The sequence below is a fragment of the Parasteatoda tepidariorum genome, chromosome 5 (assembly GCF_043381705.1).
Source record: "Parasteatoda tepidariorum isolate YZ-2023 chromosome 5, CAS_Ptep_4.0, whole genome shotgun sequence".
Classification (NCBI taxonomy): Eukaryota; Metazoa; Arthropoda; class Arachnida; order Araneae; family Theridiidae; genus Parasteatoda; species Parasteatoda tepidariorum.
Genome location: NC_092208.1, coordinates 4,104,831 through 4,123,468, shown reverse-complemented (window position 1 = coordinate 4,123,468; position 18,638 = coordinate 4,104,831). Strand labels below are relative to the sequence as shown.

The 18,638-nt window shown below is 29.5% G+C and overlaps 1 protein-coding gene across 1 annotated transcript in view; it reads right to left on the bottom strand.

Moving 5' to 3' along the window:
- LOC107436274 (mediator complex subunit 23) overlaps window positions 1-18,638 on the bottom strand; it is a 67,325-nt gene that overhangs the window by 37,120 nt on the left and 11,567 nt on the right. The window contains exons 4-12 of the mRNA XM_071180875.1: window positions 17,958-18,069; window positions 14,782-14,880; window positions 13,815-13,919; window positions 9,601-9,670; window positions 9,323-9,471; window positions 8,287-8,382; window positions 5,240-5,443; window positions 2,602-2,891; window positions 893-1,141 (exon numbers count right to left, since the gene is read on the bottom strand). Coding sequence (XP_071036976.1) covers window positions 893-1,141; window positions 2,602-2,891; window positions 5,240-5,443; window positions 8,287-8,382; window positions 9,323-9,471; window positions 9,601-9,670; window positions 13,815-13,919; window positions 14,782-14,880; window positions 17,958-18,069 — 1,374 coding nt within the window. The remainder of the gene's footprint in view (window positions 1-892; window positions 1,142-2,601; window positions 2,892-5,239; window positions 5,444-8,286; window positions 8,383-9,322; window positions 9,472-9,600; window positions 9,671-13,814; window positions 13,920-14,781; window positions 14,881-17,957; window positions 18,070-18,638) is intronic.

Here is an 18,638-nt window from a genome sequence, read left to right as displayed (position 1 = left end):
TTCTTTGTTATCTATACAGAGCTGATAAGAATGACTGGAATTTCCTTATCAGCTATGAGCTTTCATTCACACCCCACCTCTACCTCTTCATCTACTGCTTCATTGTTGGAGAAGAGTTGTGGTTTTGCATTAAAATTTTTATTCTAAGCGATTTTTTTTAAATTTTTTCTTTTGAAATTTTTTCTGAGGAACTGGACGTATGAGTCCGGATTTTAGAGATTTCCGGATTTCAGAAGTCCGGATTTTCGAGGTCGTACTGTATCTATAAAACCTCCAATGTTTCAAGAGAGAACGTCAGTTGCCTTGTTCCTAGCGTAACTGAAATGTCTCAAGAAATATGTTTGACTTCCTGAACTGATTATTTCTACACAACAACATTTCACTATTCATAATTCTTGCTGTCAAAAAAAAAAGTATAGATAAAGAATCTCACCGAACCCAGCTTAGTAGACGCACGTGCAGACTCGTAAGTATTTCATCAAACCTGCAAAGTGATTGGCACTTTCATATGTTAACGGCCAACGGTACACCAAAATAGATTGTGGCTGAATGAATTGTGAAAACGTTGAATAGAACAATGTGAAAAGCACGCTTTTACAAAATAGACGACAAAAATCGACATTCTCTATCGAAAAGGGAAAATAAGGCACTTTTTAAAAACACTCAATGAGAAAAGCACCTTTAAGGGCTTTTAAAAAACAAAAATCGAAGATAAGCAGTTTTTCAAAAAGCTACGCACCACGTCCCTAAGGTCTTGTAAAACCCTCTTGATTAGTACTATACACATTGTACCACAGTGCCACCCCTGTAGTCTGAATTCAGGTTGTGCAACTCAATCTCTCAAAATCACTTAGATTTAAAAATATTCATTGTTAAAACAATAGTTATGTACCTCATTTTGGTGTGGACAGTGAGAGAATCTAGTACACTCATAGACAATGGTTTTATAGGACCCTGTACAGCTGCCCCTGCACTACTCAATTGCTGCTTTTGAGTTCCCTGCACTGCTTCCACCAGAACTCCCATAGGTCTTGTAAAACACTCTTGATTAGTACTATACGCATTGCACAACAGTGCCACCCTGTAGTCTGAATTCAGGCTGTGCAACAGTCCCTCGTCGTTCAAACTCAACTGGAGGTACCTGAAATCATAAAAAAGACAATTTGTATAGGTAATATTCATAGTAAAAGTTTTCTAATAATTCTGAGCAAGTTCACTAAAAGGCCTCAGTAAGAGTCAAAAGCATAAAAAGCAATGGTCTCTTAAATATATATATAATTTTTTAAATTGCTTAAAAGACAGTTAAAAATTCGTTAAAAAAATTGCATACTTGACCCAAGCGCGTTGACGGTTAAAATACAAAAGAAAAAAATTCCACCAGATAAAATGGAAACAAAAAAAAATTATAAAAAATCAAGAATTTTTTAAAAAATAAAAATTTTTTAAAAAAAACTGAAAAATGTTTTGATGCAAGAATGTGAACAATTTAATCATTGACTCAAGTAATGATTTTATGCACTTGGTTTATTTCTTTAAAAAAAATACCAAATTTAAATCATCAACAAAAAGAGTAAGGTAACTTAACTTGTTTTCAAAAGTATTTTGGGAACTAAGAACAAAAAAATCTTTATTTAGGACTAAAATGATTTAAAAATGTTTTGAACAAACATTGTCACAAAATCTGATATTTATTTTCATATATATATATGGATTAATAAAAAACAATGAAGCAAAGAATTGTTCATTGTCAACAGACACCAAAAAATTAAGAAATAAGCATAAAAACAATGGGGTTTTAAATATTTTTCTTTAAAAAACAATATATTTTCTGCGTATAAATTGTTTGTTAAAAAAGATTACATACTTGACCCCAGCACATTGATAGTTAAAATACAAGAGTTTTTTTTTCTCCAGCAGATAAAATGGAAACAAAAAAAAAGTATAATAAATCAAGAATTTAAAAAAAAATGTTTTGATGATAGATTATGAACAATTTAATCATCATTGACTCAATTCATCATTTTACTCACTTGATTCATTTCTTAAAAAAATATTAAATTTAAATCAACAAAAAAAAAGAAAGATAACTTATCTTACTTTCAAAATTATTTTGAGAAGGAAGAACCAAAAATTCTTTATATAGTACTGAAATGATTTAAAAATGCTTTAAACAAACATTGTCATGTAATCTGCTATTTATTTTCATATCTGATATTTCTGATAATCTGTCATTTATTGACATACATATACTGATTAATAAAAAACAAAGAACTGTTCATCGTCGGCAGACATCAGAAAATTAAGATACAAATTTTGAACGATAGATTACAATTGAAAACAATATTTTATCGCAATTACGACTGACCATATCATATCTATGAATAAAAATAACTATAAATTGGGTACTTGCCAGCTGGTGACATATGGTACGCAAGTAACAAAAGCATCAAAATCGTAAATGCATAATGAAAAATTTGCTACTTCAAATTTACAGTTGTCTATAATGTCCTTTTTATAGACCATTAAATGAAAAATGAGGTGGTCTTTTTGGGCCACAAAAATTTTCCTTGCAACCTTTAAAAAAAAAATAATAATAATTACTCTAAGTGTGAAGTGAGAGCGACAGGTAATCTTCTCTGCAGACTGACTTGTTCCAATTGAGCTTTCTTCATCAAATGAATCCAGATGGAGGTGACTGCCAAGGCGTGAGTGGAACTCGCTTTTGAGACGTCGGGGAAGGGCAAAGGCTCCTTCTCCGGGTACAGGAGATCGTAGAGTTTCATGACGGGGAGAAAATCATTCAGGTGGTTCTTTTGTATGCTGCCAGAGATGAACTGTAGCAGGACCCACATCAAGTGGTCTCTTCCTTTGCGGAAATTTCGACCCACCAACTGAAACAAATATTTCAATTATTAGGTAAAATTGCTTCTTTTACTTTTAAGGTCGCAAATGGTTCTGAAGTTGTTCACAGACAAACGCTTCATTCCATTGTTATAAATTTTGCCGTCACCATACAGTTAGATAATTGCGATTTATCTTCATTTACTGTCACTTGAAATATATTTATATCTGACACACACAATTACCATATACTCTCGATATCTCAAACTTTCATGCTTCGAAAACCTTGTTACGTTGAAAAAATATTTTTCCCTTGGAATTACATATCCACATAATGTTCATGTGAATCTCTATGTTGAAGGATTTTTTCTCAAAACTATATTATGTTGAACATTTTAGGAAATAGAAAATGAATTTTTTTCAGAAAAATCACAATGTAAGTTTATTGTAAACCGATTATTTTCTATTTAATGCATAATTAAATTTTGTCTTACTTAAAATTTTGTATATTTGCAGAAAATTAAATACTTTTAATTACTAGAATTCATTCAAAAAATACTTTTTCATTAAAAAAAAAACACTTTTTGTACAAATGTTTTCCTTTTTATCAATAATTGATGTAGCAAATATATATATAGTATATATTGTGAAAAGTGATTACTCATATTCAAAATTTATGCATTGTGATATCATATTAAAAATTGGGTTTTCAAAAATCGTGCAGAATTTCATAGCAATAACCGTTGAAAAGGTGATCGAGAAACAAAATAGACTTACAATGGAATCTATACAAATTGAGCCAGTTAAAGAATGATAACTCAAATTTGCAATTCAGAATTTTTTATTTTTTAAGAAAAAAAGATACTTTTGTGTTCAGAAGCTTTTCAATCCAATTTGTACGAAAAAAAAAGCATTGCCAGGAGTACAGAAAAGTCTTCCAATAGTCTTCTTTACCTGAAAATAGTTGCTTTTTTTGAGCATTTTCAGGCAAAAAAAGTTGCCATACTCCCCTCATGCTAAAAATAGTTGCAAATAGTCGCATTTTAGTCACCTGCGGTAACCCTGCTTTATCGAATAACCTTAATTACTGATAATAAAACCAGCTTAGAGTGATGTATGGTGCGTAAAGTAGAAAAGTGAATATAACGAATAAATTCTGATTTTAATGATCAGATTTTCCCGTACAAGTGCACAACTTTAAAGGTTAATAATCCTAACTTTAAATTTGTTAATTAATTAGTGCAGACAATATTTTAAGTAACAAAATCAGACAAAATTATGTATTTTCTTTGAATATGAAGAAGAGCTGTGATCTGAAAGATATTGTCCCATGAGTTTAGGCAGGAGAGTGTTCAAAAGTTTAAACTTTCAATATTAATTTTACTTTTTGAGCATTTTGGAATATTCCACGAACTTTTTAAACAAACTGAAAACTTTTCAGTAAATGATTATAAAATTCATTTTTCCAAAGATAATTCTTAGACAAAAAAAAACTATTTATCATCATTTTATTTTATAATAATTGAAATATTTTGAATTATATATTGTAATATATTGTAATAGTCATATACAAATATTAACTTATAATATAATTTCAAAGTAAGCAATTTTAGATAGCAAATTAAAAATATTTTTAAAAATAAATTTTAAATATATGACTATTTTAAATATACAGAAAAAAATATATATGAAATATATACATATGAAAAATATGTATAAAATACAGATATATAGTTATATACATAGCACAATAAAGACAAAAAGGATAAAAAGAAAAAATAGTGAAACAAAGAAAATTAAGGAAATTCATAAGTTTTAATTACTGCATATAAGCTGCAAGTATATAGAACTCATTTAAATAAGGTAAATCCAAAAATCGATGTTTGATATTAAAATCGCGTGAATATGAATCACGATATTAGCAGATTCCGGCAGTTTCAAATATTAAAAATGGCAAAAAACAATTTAATTGGCGGGAGAAGAATTACATGCATGTAAACGTCTCAACCCGATTCGTTGAAATTTTCAAAAATTACATTTTAGATTCCGGAACTCTTTAATTCTTACTTTAAGTCTTCACTCTTACTTTAAATTTTAGATTGCAGTAACAATTTAGTCAGATTATAAAGTTTTGATTTGCGGAAAGATTCAAATCAATGGTGCTGAGAAACGCAAAATTTGCGGATAAATCACATTCGCTGCTTCAAGTATTTAGACCTGTAAGAAAGATACGAAAAATCCTGAAATTTCAGGGTTTTACTGGAATATTGTTCCTGAGAACTGAAAAATTAATAATGTCACTGAAATAAACATTAAAAGAAGAAGAAATATTATGTTGTCTCTTAAATACAAAATTCTATTTAAAATATTATTGAAAAAAATATTTTCAAACACATACTTTTCCATGTAGTATCATAATAATGTCAGGAAAGCTGGCGTACTGAAACAAGACAAAATAAATGAGTTGGCTAGACAGGTGCTGCCATAATAACTGAGTTGGGCCACCATCTTCCATTGCTTCCACATCATTTTCAGATTTCTCCATGGCCGACACAATCAATTCCACCAATTGTTCTTCCAACACAGGGCATCGCTGCTTTTGCTAGATTTGCACACATGAAACAAGAATTAACAGTCTTATCTTTAAAAATACATTTTAAAGTTTTTCGAATTTTTATTAAAAAATAAAAAAAAAACTTAACAATTGTTAAGAACACATACTAGAAATCAGAGTTGGTATTTCTTTGGGTAGAAACCTATTTGGGAAAACCTAAACCTTCAGTCGGAAAAAAGTAAAAATGACCAAAAAATTTTTCAGTAAAAAGTATTATAAGGATACAGAAGAAACCATTGGGACTTTGATCAATCTGGGGATTATATTTTCGCGGTTAAAAGGTCTTTAAAGTAAACAAAGAAAAAAACATACATTATTTAGCAAAATAACAATAAATAAATGGAAATTAGCATTAATATTTGGACAATAATGTTTTGTTTTTGTTCAAATTACATTTAATTAACAAAAGAGCAATTAATATGAAAAAATAAATGTCATTATTAATACTGAAAGAAAAATGGCAATGTCACTCAAATCTGGAGAAAAAAACACAAATAAAGAGGAAACACAATTACTGTGCTCTTGTGAGAACTATATTGGGCTAACTATATTTATTAGTTTAAATTGCTGGAAACACAGCTGAGCATATTTAAATAATGCTATAGTAAATGAAATAGTATCATCCTTAAATATCCCATAGATCACACTTTGAGTGGTCACCATTTTTTAAAAGACAAAAATAAGAAACTAAGTTCCTTGCATTTTTCCAGTTCGTAAAGAAAAACTCAAATTTCTCTGATATTTTAGATGATTTTTCAATTCCCTGTATTTTCCATGTTTTCCCTGAATTTAAAAAAGCATTATAATATAATTAATTGAAATGACAGGTATAACCAAAACTGGTCTTAATATAAAACTAATTAGTTATGTGATAGAAATTACAATACTTGTTACACAAAATTACAATATAAAATTACACAAAAATACAAGATTTGGTTAGAAAAAATTCATATTGAAGTAATTTTTAGGAGCGAGAGGAATCAATATTTTTCTTGCTGGTGGAAAAAAGCGTTAACCAGTATGAAATATATCTACGTGTCGTGATATATCTACGCCTATAATATGTATTTTAATGAACCCTGAAGAGCATATAAACCCACCCAGATAAATTTAATGCATCAAGTGTAATGTACAAGCATAATGGACATAATTTGTTTTTACAAACAATTTATATATTATATAAATTGTACTTATATTAAACTTAGCAAAATGTTTTTTTTTTAATCATATGCTTTATTTTGTCACATATGTAGTTCATTTAAGATAAATTTTGTTTGAAAAAATAAACCAATTTACTGAAATATGATTTACTTCATATAATTTTGTATAAAAAGTTTCAAAGTAAATTTAAAAAACAGTGTTGATTCTTTCAAAGAACAATAGGGTTTAATATTTGCAAAGAAAACTGATTGGAAATGATAAATTGTGAAAAAAAAATAACACTTGCATACCAGCCAGTATTGGAGAAATAAAATAACAGAGATTTTACTATACAAGTTAAGTTATGATACTTTATGCATAATCATGCAAGTCAAAAAGAAAATTTACAATAAGAAATAATATAAGCATCTACATTCAGCGAAGTAAAAAATATGTATATAAATCTTATCTAAATTAATAGTAATAGTAAAAATATGTAAAAAAATAATAGTAAAAAATATGTATATGTATCTTAATCTAAAGAAGATTTTTTAAACCATTATTTATAATTACTTAGATTATTTTATAACCATCCTTAAACAGAGCTGACCCAATTTTGGGTTTAAGACTACTAATGTTCAACTCTGTAGCCCAGTAATTTTGTACCAATCCAGAAGACAAGGGAACTCCTGGATCAGTACCCCCAGAGGTTTGACTTGTTATGGGAACGTGGAGGACTTTGCAACTCCACAGATTTAACTGCATCAGTCACCATTTACTACACGGGGAGTCTTCGTATGCAATATTTTATTTTATTTTACAGCTGTCGTTGAACAGCAGACCCAATTTTTAGGTTTATGACTACTGATGTTCAACTCCTTAGCATCGTAATTTTGAACCCAATCCAGAAGACAAGGGAACTCCTGGATCAGTACCCCCAGAGGTATGACTTGTTATGGGAACGTGGAGGACTTTGCGACTCCACAGATTTAACTGCACCAGTCACCATTTACTACACGGGGAGTCTTCGTATACAATATTTTATTTTATTTTACAGCTGTCGTTGAACAGCAGACCCAATTTTTGGGTTTATGACTACTGATCTTCAAATCCCTAACTTTGTAATTTTGAACCCAATCCAGAAGACAAAGGAACTCCTGAATCAAGTATTGGGAGAAATATGCCTTTGTGGAGGACTTTTTAATGGAAATAATCCGCATTTGCGTTACATGGAGAGGAAAACCACAAAGATCTCCCACGATTAGCCGAAAGGCAATTTAGCCCATGATCCGTCTACCACTGAGGATATTTCACGTCAACACTGTGGTCAGTGCTGACATGAGGAATTTGAATCGACCAGCTGGAATTCGAGCCCAGTTCATCCCATCGGACTTATTACTACAGTACTGTTGCGGAATACCATCTGTAGAGGAATAAAAGAAGTGCTTTTGCAATCAGTGGATATTTTATAACCCAAACTTTTATTCTTAAAATTTCCTCAACAAATACGGAGAAATTTGAGATTATACAGATAAACAGGAGATAGTCGTAAAATACAGGAGTTTTCGTTAATAAAATAGGAGGCTTGGCAGGTATGCACTGGGTGGGTAATAAGGATAGGTTTTTCCAATCTGAAAAAACCTTATTTCTGAGTGACTTTCAAACTAATTAAATGCATTACAGATACTAACTTGCTTACTGACTCCCAACATACAGCAAACCATTTCTCTCGAATAAGGTTGCTCCAAAACATATCTAAAGAGGGAAGTTTGTGGCTCCTGCAACTCCTAAAAAAAAAAATTCAGCCATTAACTTGTGAACAAATCTAAATATACTACAGAGCTATTTGAGATAATAAAAAAGAGAAATAAAAAATCAGGTGTAAAGCAGTTAAAAACTACAACTCCAAATGAAAGTTGCGCAATGCAGCTGAAATTCCATAAGAAAATTCTAAAGAGGGAAACAATAAAAATTTATAAATGACAACCGAAGCTGACGTCGTCAAGGGGTACCAGCTCCTGCAAGTCATAAAAATACAAAACTTTTTCTATCGAAAGAGCACGAAAAATGTCTAAATATTGCTCTCTCTGTACCCCTTAGGTTTTGTAAAAAGTTCAGGAAGAGAGAAAAGAAGTAACAAAAGTAAATTACATAAACTAATTAACAAAGAAAAACAATGTTGAAAAAGCTTACTTAAAAATTTTCCTATTCCAAACAAACCAAAGTACACAACTTTCTGAAAATATTTAACCAAACTGAAATTTGAACAAGCTACGCCTACAGTTAATGCACAGAAAGAAGAGAAAAGAAAAAGAAGGAAAGCAAGAAAGCAGTTGCTATCTGTTAAAAGAAAAACTTAACTGGGGCAACTCAGTAAGTCTCGATCCAGCCCTACTAAAAGAAAACAAAAACTAATACTTTTTAATCGTTTCTTTAATTTTACCTTCAATATTGCAAAAATTAACAATATTTAGTACTGTTAAAGGAAAACCTTTATTATCTAAATTATTTTCACAAAATTACTAGTAGCCTCTTGAAAGCATTCAACATTATTGCAAATTTTAATAATTTTAAACAGTTGAGAAAAAACTAAATTTTTGAAAATATTACTACACAAATTTGCATCAAAATGACAGAAAAAATTGACTTCCAGAGTTGGTACCCTCTGACAATGTCAGCTTTTTATATTTTTCAGTATTTTCTTCTTTAGAGTTATTTGAAAATTACTTTATTGTAAGGAAGTTGTCCCCTTAAGTTAGCTTTAGCGGTCTGGGGATCCAACTTCCAAACGTTTCCAAGAGTGGCAGAATGTCCGACGATGGGAAGAAGTTTAGATTTTCCATACACTGTGTCATCACCTTTGATTTCCATAAAAACTGCAATTAAAAGAATCAGTAATTATAAATCTTGATTCCTAATAAACTTAACAGATTGTGAAAAATAAATGACATGTTTGACAGCTACAATATAATGAAGTTTATCACCAAGAAAATAAATACTCTTACCAGAAACTGAAACCATTTGAGCAACTGGTCTAAAACTATCAATGAATGAGGATATGAGCTTAGAAAATTTCTGTAAAAAAAAAGAAAATATCTAAACTTGTTTTGTATTATTATAATGCTATCAGGAACAATAAACAAAATAAAAATGACAATTTCATAGATATTTGGAAGTTTATTAAAGTACATATACACAAATGGAACATTTCGTATGATAGAATATGAGAAAAAAAAATCTTAAATATTAAGATGATAATATATTTATTTAAAAAACAAAATAAATTTAGATTGTTCTTTACTTATTTATTTGTAACATTTTTATTATTCTTTATGATTTTCTTCAAAGTATTTCAAGTAAATACATAGTTCCGATGATAATAATTTTCTTAAGAAAAAAAGTGCAAACTTAAAAAACCCTGTATATGTCAATAACTTTATGGAATATATCTAATTACATCAGATTTTGAGGATTAACCACACACAGATTTATATTTGGCCTCAACCAAAGTAGCATACAGTTCTGTAAAATGCAGATCATTTTGTCCTTTAGAACGAATGAATAATAAAAAATGAATAAAGAAATGAATAAAATTTAATGAATAATTTAGAATGCATAAAAAAAATTGTGAAAACATTTCTTTCCGTCATAACTGTTAACATAGGACAGCCAATTGCACATTTCTAGAAAATGGGGTTTTAGAGGAATGCAATGCTGCAAAAAAAAAGTTGTTTTTTATCTGAGCTCTGACACCATTCTTGATGATTCTTATCTAAAATGATAGCATCTTGGCGAACAAAAAACAAGGGGCGCGCTCAAATGATCAGAAAGTCGGGTCCACAATCGTGGTTGCCGGGAGAAAAGTGTTGCACCAAGCAGACTCCTCAATTCTGCTTTTAACATGTAAAGTCTATGGCGGGCTTGTCATACTTTGAATCGATTTTTCTTGTTCAAGAATCGGAGTGATCAATTAAAAAAAAATACTAATAATTTTTTCAATCTTTCCTATCCACGAAAATGTAGGTTAATNTAAAAATGACAATTTATAGATAGTTGGAAGTATATTAAAGTACATATACATAAATGGAACATTTGGTATGATAGAATATGAGAAAAAAAAAGCTAAAATCTTAAATATTAAGATGATAATATATTTATTTAAAAAACAAAATAAATGTAGATTGCTCTTTACTTATTTATTTGTAACATTTTTATTATTCTTTATGATTTTTTTCAAAGTATTTTAAGTAAACACGTAGTTCCAATGATAATAATTTTAAGAAAAAAAGTACAAACTTAAAAAACCCTGTATATGTCTTTATGGAATATATCTAATTACATCAGATTTTGAGAATTGACCACACACAGATTTATATTTGACCTCAACCAAAGTAGCATACAGCTCTGTAAAAGGCAGATCATTTTGTTCTTTAGAACGAATGAATAATAAAAAATGAATAAAATTTTATGAATAATTTAGAATGAATAAAAAAAATTGTGAAAACATTTCTTTCCGTCATTACTGTTAACATAGGACAGCCAATTGCACATTTCTAGAAAATGATCTTTTAGAGGAATGCAATGCTGCAAAAAAAAAAAAATTGTTTTTATCTGAGCTCTGACACCATTCTTGATGATTCTTATCTAAAATGATAGCATAAACGTGAATATAATCCCCACTTTTTCCAATCACACACACAAAAAAAATAATTTTTAATGATTTTTTTTTTCGTTGCAAATTAAGGTACATTCCTTCTTTGGAAGAAGTTTAATCATGTAAGTAATACTTAATTTATTTTTCAAATCAAAGGCCATAAAATTATTGAAGAGAAATAAACACAGGGGGCCACTGCATTTTCTGGTGATAGCACTGCATCGTTGCACAGTGATAAAAAAGAAGAAAAAAAATTTAAAGTTATAATAAGCGCCTGTTTGGCGGAAGAGCTGCTACACCACGCATATCATCATCCTTATAAAAGAGACTTTTAAATTACCATTTAGAATATCTGTATAATAAAATTTTTTTATTCATTTCATAAAGTAAATTTTTAATTTCTAAATTATAAAAAAATAAAAAATAAATCCATTAAAAGGTTTGCTTACTTACAGCCGTAGACCTACTGTTTAGGCAAGGCTGAATTAAATCATGGTTGATACCCATGTTAATTTGGAATAAGCGTGCATAATAAATAATACCTTTAAATGGTTTGAAAATAATGTTAAGTATTACAATTAAATACATCAAATAATGTAATTTTATTTCTAAATTATATGGGGAGGGAGAGAGAGAGAGAGAGAGAGAGAATGGTCTGAAATGCATTGAAAAAAGTTTTCTTTTTCAGCAAAAAAAAAGCAACAAAACGATATAAAACAAAGTTATTCTTACGAGTTGGCACCGCACTAAAATATAAAGTTAATGACAACAAATAATTCCGAAAATAATGTTAAGTACAACAAAATATCAAAATATTTTTAAATACATCAAATAACATAATTTCTAAGTAAATTTTTTTTTGGGGGGGGGGAGAGAATAGCCTAAAATGCGCTAAGAAATAGTTCAGGTGAAGAAAGCTTTCTCTTTCAGCAGAAAAAAAAGCAACAAAACGATATAAAAAAAAAGCAACAAAACGATATAAAAAAAAGTTGTTCTTACCAGTTGCCACCGCACAAAAAAATAAAGCTGTCATGTTTTACTTCAGAAGAGCAATTAACAGCAAAAATATATTTATATGCTCAGCGGCGCATTAAAAACTTTGCGTTGGGAGAGTGGGAGTTTGAGAGAAAAAGGTTTCAGAATCTCAAATCTTAGGAAAGTAAATTATTCTTCTATTATTAAAAAAAAAAATAATTCAACCATATTTAGCGTAAGAATTAACGCTGCAACTGATTACATAAATCTGTAAAACAATGTAATAAAAAATATATAATGAAACATTTTAAGCTAAAAATTTATTGAAAAAAAAAAGATTTAAAAATAAAAAGATTTAATAATTTATTAAAGTTAACAATTTGAGGAAAAACTAATAATAACGAAGTAACTAATAATAACTAATAACAAAATAACTAGCAATAACAGGAATAAGAAATAATTAAGCGTGCACCAAAAAAATTCGCAAGAAGGAATTAGCAAAGCGAAAATGAGTTTCACTTTCATAATCTTTGGGGGTGGAATATTAGTGGGTAGAATGCCCTCCCATTCAATGGAAATAACACAATGTGAATCAACTTAAAAAGAGAGAAGAAAATGTTTAAAAGAGAGAGGGAGGTAACCCACCTCTTCCACTTATCATTTCTACAGGAGCTGTTTAGGGGGAATCAATCAGTTATTTTTAAAAGGGGATACTTCCTCATCTGTTCACTCCAATTACAATTGCCAAGGAGCTAAGCAGATTTCTAACTTGGAATCTTTCTTTAAGCTGGGAGTGGATACAAGATGAATACCTTTTAAATTGGTCTCCTTATGTGATGTTTTTAAAATTATTATTATTTCGCTTATTTATTTTCTCGCAGGACGTGGCTGAAAGTTGGCTAAGAATTGACGACTGCTCTGCAGCAGATCGCGATACAGGCCAAAATTTCGTTATTAATTTTTTTAATAGTATTTCTCTCGGAAAATTAATTCACCTAAAATCATTTTCCATGATAAATTTTTTTGTTCCTAAAAATTATTTTGTCGGAAGCGCTGCATGTAGGAAAAAAAGAACTTTTCTCGATAGTGCCACGGCGATTTCGTTGAAAAATACGATAAGGGATGGGCCAAAACATGTCACACGTAGATTCAGGAGGTCCTTGTATCATCAGGTAGACCAGTGTTTCCCAAACTTATGACTTCTGCGTACACTTTCTGAATTTTTCGTAACGCTGTGTACCACTAATAAAAAAAAAATTATTTTTTACTATAAAAAAATTGCACAAAAGTTAAAAATCACAACTGGCTGTAAACACCACTAATTATTAACTCTTAACTCTGCAAAAAATAGCCAATAGAAAAATTGGTAATCGGAATTTTCATGACTAGCTTTAATTTTAAATAAAATTTTTTTGAAATTTTCGTTTTTTGCAAGATATTTTGCATAGTACCCCCACTGCATAGTTGCCACATACCCCCACTAAACTGTTTCCGTACCCCTGGGGGTACGTATAACACACTTTGTGAAACACTGAGGTAGACCTACAATGAAGAACAATTAAACTAGAGAAAAATTATAAAAAATTTTACCCAGTGAGGATATGTTCCTTTAGGGAGTACTTTTTTCTGAAGTTCATCTAATATCAGATAGCTGGGTAGCAAACATGCATTTCTATCAAAAATGGTTTCAAGGACCTGAAATAACAACAAATTGGAATTAACATTCTTCTTAAAAGAAAAATGACAAAATGAATGTCCTACTTTATCAGTGCACTACAAAATGTAATAAATGTATTCATTAAATATACATATACACACACAGAAGCAATATAAGCAAATTTTTAATGTACTCCTCATTAATGTTCAATAGGTGCTCTTCTTGTATACATCAAGTTTGAAATGTAATTCTCAGGCCATTCTCTACAAATAAGCTGTTTTCAGGTAGAGAAAACAACAACAAAAATTGTATAAGAAATTTTGAATTTTTTTTTTAATAAGATGTGGGTGGAAGGTACTATACAAGAAAAACGTAGCAATCACGCTTAATATTTATAAAAAAATACTAAAATTATTCAAAGTTTTTATTAAAGTGAGGAAATGATAAATATGGTGTGGGAGGAAGTAATTTTAGTTATAAATATGTTTAAAATACTAATTTCATTGAATATATTTAAATATTGTGTGCAAGGACCCATATGCAGACATTGGTTTACCGAAAGGGTTCGGACACTTTTTAACAATCAATATTAAAAATAAAAAAAACTCTTTTCCTTCTGATTCAAGGAAAGAAAGAAAATGCTAAATGAAAAAAAAAAGGGGGGAAAGGATTAAGGGATGAGAATCCTTCGCTTTTTTATGATTTTTACCTGATTTTTGATTTCTGCCAAAATGATAAAAAAAAATAATTAAGTACTAAGTTGAGTACAAGCACCCATATCCAGACATTTGTTTACCAAATCGATCTGGACACTTTTTAACAATCAATCTATAAAAAAATTGTTTTGAACCATGGCACTCATTATCACTTATCCTGCATTTCAAAGGATTCATTACTTACACTTTGAACAGCACGCAGTTGATTCATAACAGCAACATTGTTGGCAGGCTTTATTGTGTGAGCTTTATCCAGCATTGTTTTCAATAGGTCACGAACACCCTACAAATACAGATGATAATCAAAATAATAAGTAAATTTGAATGAAAATAAAACATTCAATTTAATAATTGAGTTCTAAGTTTTTATTTATTTATTTATTTGGAAAAAGAAAATTTTATTATTTTTACTTTAGTTCATCTTTCTGCAGTTAAAGCTCATAAACCACATATGTATTATTTGTTTCCATAAGCATGTGATACACTTTTGAAAAATTTTAATTGCGCATGTTTAAGCAGGTCATGGTTTTAAATAAAGTATAAAAAAAATATATATTGCTCATGAACCTTTCTTTTTTTATTAAACTTATTGAAAAATTTAACTCATTATTGAAAAGAAAACAGCATAATTTCTATTATTTCATTTTTATTATTTCAAAAGTACAGAGTACTCACTTGATTAATGCAGTTTTTCGAAGTTTTGCCACCAAGGAAAATAAAAAAGCCATAGTTTTAAGTACCTTACACTTGAAGCAATGTGATGATTTTAAACTATATATATAATCTTGCTGAGAAGAATTATCTGGGCTTTACAACAGAAAAATAATTTAAATATTTAAAAAATTATCAAACTTTTTTAAAGATCATTAATTTGGCGACATTCTTTCACCTAGAGGAAAATTATCAAAATCACTGCCTTACTCTCCGTTTTTGTAAATTGTTATAAGCCCAGGTAATGCAGATGACTTGGAGTAAGTTTTTAAACATAAAAAAATTAGACCACAAAGGCTTTTCATTTTCACAAAACTGTGGCTTTTCTGCACATTGATGTTTCTTGCCATTTTCAGAATAAGCGTAGACATTGCTTGGCTTTCGATAGGCTACACTTGAAGTAACACTAGCAAACTCACAGCAGTTATAAAAATAGCATATTATTCGCAAAAAAGCATAATTTCATATTACGATGGAGCATTCGAGAAAAAGCCTAAAATAGGTTGAGGTTGACAGATAAAAATAAGTAATTTTGAAAAGGACTTTTTTTCAAACTTCCCCTAATTTTATGAGTTTTTTAAAAAATACACAAAAATTCCATCAAGCGGAGAAAAAAAATTTGAGAAAATTAAACAGATTAGGCAACCACGTGTACACTAAAGACATGAATTGGACTTTTCAACAATTCAATTACAGAGTTCTCCCTCGGAATAAAGAAAAGGCAAGGCGCTTCCATTCTGAAAAGGGCATTCACTTAACAATAAAAATTTATCGAAATGTGTAATATTATGTAATAACCAGGGGTGATTGTGAGCCCAAGTCAAAATTCCGGAAAATTTCCCGAGTTTAAAAAATAATAATTTTCAATTGAAAAAATTTTTAACTAGGTTTTTCTAGGAGAAGTAATTAAAATTTATAAATATGTCTTACTTTCTTGAGTTTATGATTATAACTATTTACTGATAAAAAATGTATCTGGCTCTCCCTTACAAACAAAATAAATTGTGTTTTTAAGTTCCACTTTTGAAAATTTGATTTCCGGAAACTTCTGTGATCAATGATTTTTTTAAACGTCTGGACCTTCGATCTCCGGAAACTTCTGGATCACTGTTAGCGAAAAATCCGGAAATCCAGATTTTTTTCGGAACACAATCAGCCCTGAATAACTGAATTTCACCCTCAACAATTTTTAAATTACCATTTTATGTATTTACTAGCTGAATACCCGTTCTTCGCACGGGGTGAATAAAAAAAAGAAACAATAAATCAGTGCTGAGAAACTCAACAAAATCACGATCAAAACTCAAAGACATATACCAACACATTTGAAGAGCTCAGTGGAAGAACCAGGTAAGTGATATTTTTAGGGGAATTAATGAATGAGAGAAAATAACATAAAGTGGTTATACCAATACAGGTATGTTTAATGTAACAGAATTGTTCTTGACTTCACTTTAATCTTCACAAACTAATCTACATTAAATTTTACTATGCTTGCATGATTTTTATTTCAAATTGAGCAGTAGTAAATAATAAGGCAAAGAATTATTAGTCCCGATTTCCAATAAATTCTTAATAAAATAGTTCGGATGCCAATTTTTTCGCATTATAATTACAGTCGTTTTGAAAATGTCACCTACCACCTTCTTCCACTAAGTTCTTCAATTAATAAAGCTAAAATCATTTAAATTTTTATTTATGTATTATTATTTGTCGCTCTTTCTGATGACTTTGCGTTATTAAACTGAGAAAAACTTGTTTTTCGCAGTTCATCCCAACAGAATAAAGATTAATCAGGGGTCTGTCCAGAGCGAATTTACTACCGTTTAGCGGTACCTTCACAAATCCAACTTTAGGAAAGACGGTACTTTCACAAATTCACCTTTAGGAAAAACGGTACTTTCACAAATTCAACTTCAGGTAAAACGATAGTTTCACAAAATACTTTTTCTTAAAATTTTATTTTTGTATCCCTTAAGAAACGATAAATCCATATTTTTACCGTATTTTTGAGTTGATTTTTTATTATAATTTTTCACAAATTTTGTCTAAATTTTCACAAAATAGGCACTCCTCAGAAAAACCTAGACCGACCCCTGTTAACTGTATTTAACATCACTTGACATGATGCTATTGTTCGCAGCCAACTCATCATAGTCAAAATTTACCACTCTCAATTTTTTCTGGCATATATGCCTTTCCAGGAGTAAAATTATCAATATAATACTTTATACCTATATTAGTATACATACAGCTAAACCCTTTGAGTTTTATGTGAAATACATTTATTAGTGGCAGCAAACTAAATCCGATTTTTCTTTCAAAAAAATTCAAGAATTCTAATTTTTTAAAACTATTTAACAGTAAGAAAAAAAGTGATATGTAAGTTAACTAAAATGCTTAAAGAGTGGGATTAAGAAGGCTGGTTTTTTTCCCAACAGGGAAAGAGCTGAAAAAGTAAACACATAAAAAAAAATTTAACATTTCATTTAAATGTCATTTCCTTGATTCTTTTTTTTTAAAAAAAGAAGTTTAAAAAAAATTATTTAGATTTAAGTTTGAAAATGCTATATATATATACACACATCGGATATGTTATAACTATTAGCACAATTGATAGCAAAATTAGTGAAATATTTTATAACTTACTTTATAATCAATACCAGATATTATTTTATCAATCAGCATAAAACTTAAGCACCAGAAATCTTCATTCAGGTAAACAAGGTAATCACATTTCAAAATCAATTCACAGACAAGCCTTTAAAGATATGAAAACACAAAAGAATTTTTTTAAAAAACAGAATTTGGTGCATCTAAGATCAGACACAATTTAATTGATCGAGCAAAGATGGTCAACCATTTTTAAATAGTTTGGCAGTTATTTTTGGGTGTCTAGTGTGCCATTTGTTGATTTTTTTTTAAAAGCAATCTTCAAACTAAAATACTTTGATTTGAAATATATACAATTGTATTGTGTAACCACGTTTGCTGTTTAGTTANATATCTGTGATTGTGAGGTCTATTCTGCTCAAAGATTTGAGCATTTAGGGCAGCATATTGTCAATGCCTGGAAACTGCAAGATGTTCCTGTAAGGTGCTGGCTGAATTTTATTTCAGCCATAGGGCTTTCATGCTAATCATGATTTTAGAGTTTGGGTACAATAGACCTCTGGTCGATGTGTCATGCTCGTCAGAGCTGCCCAACCTCTAAGTCTAAGTCTATAGCACTTTGATTTGAAATATATGCAATTGTATTGTGTAACTACGTTTGCTGTTTAGTTATTAACTTGCTTTAAATGGAAATCGAAGAAACAGTACTTTTAAAAA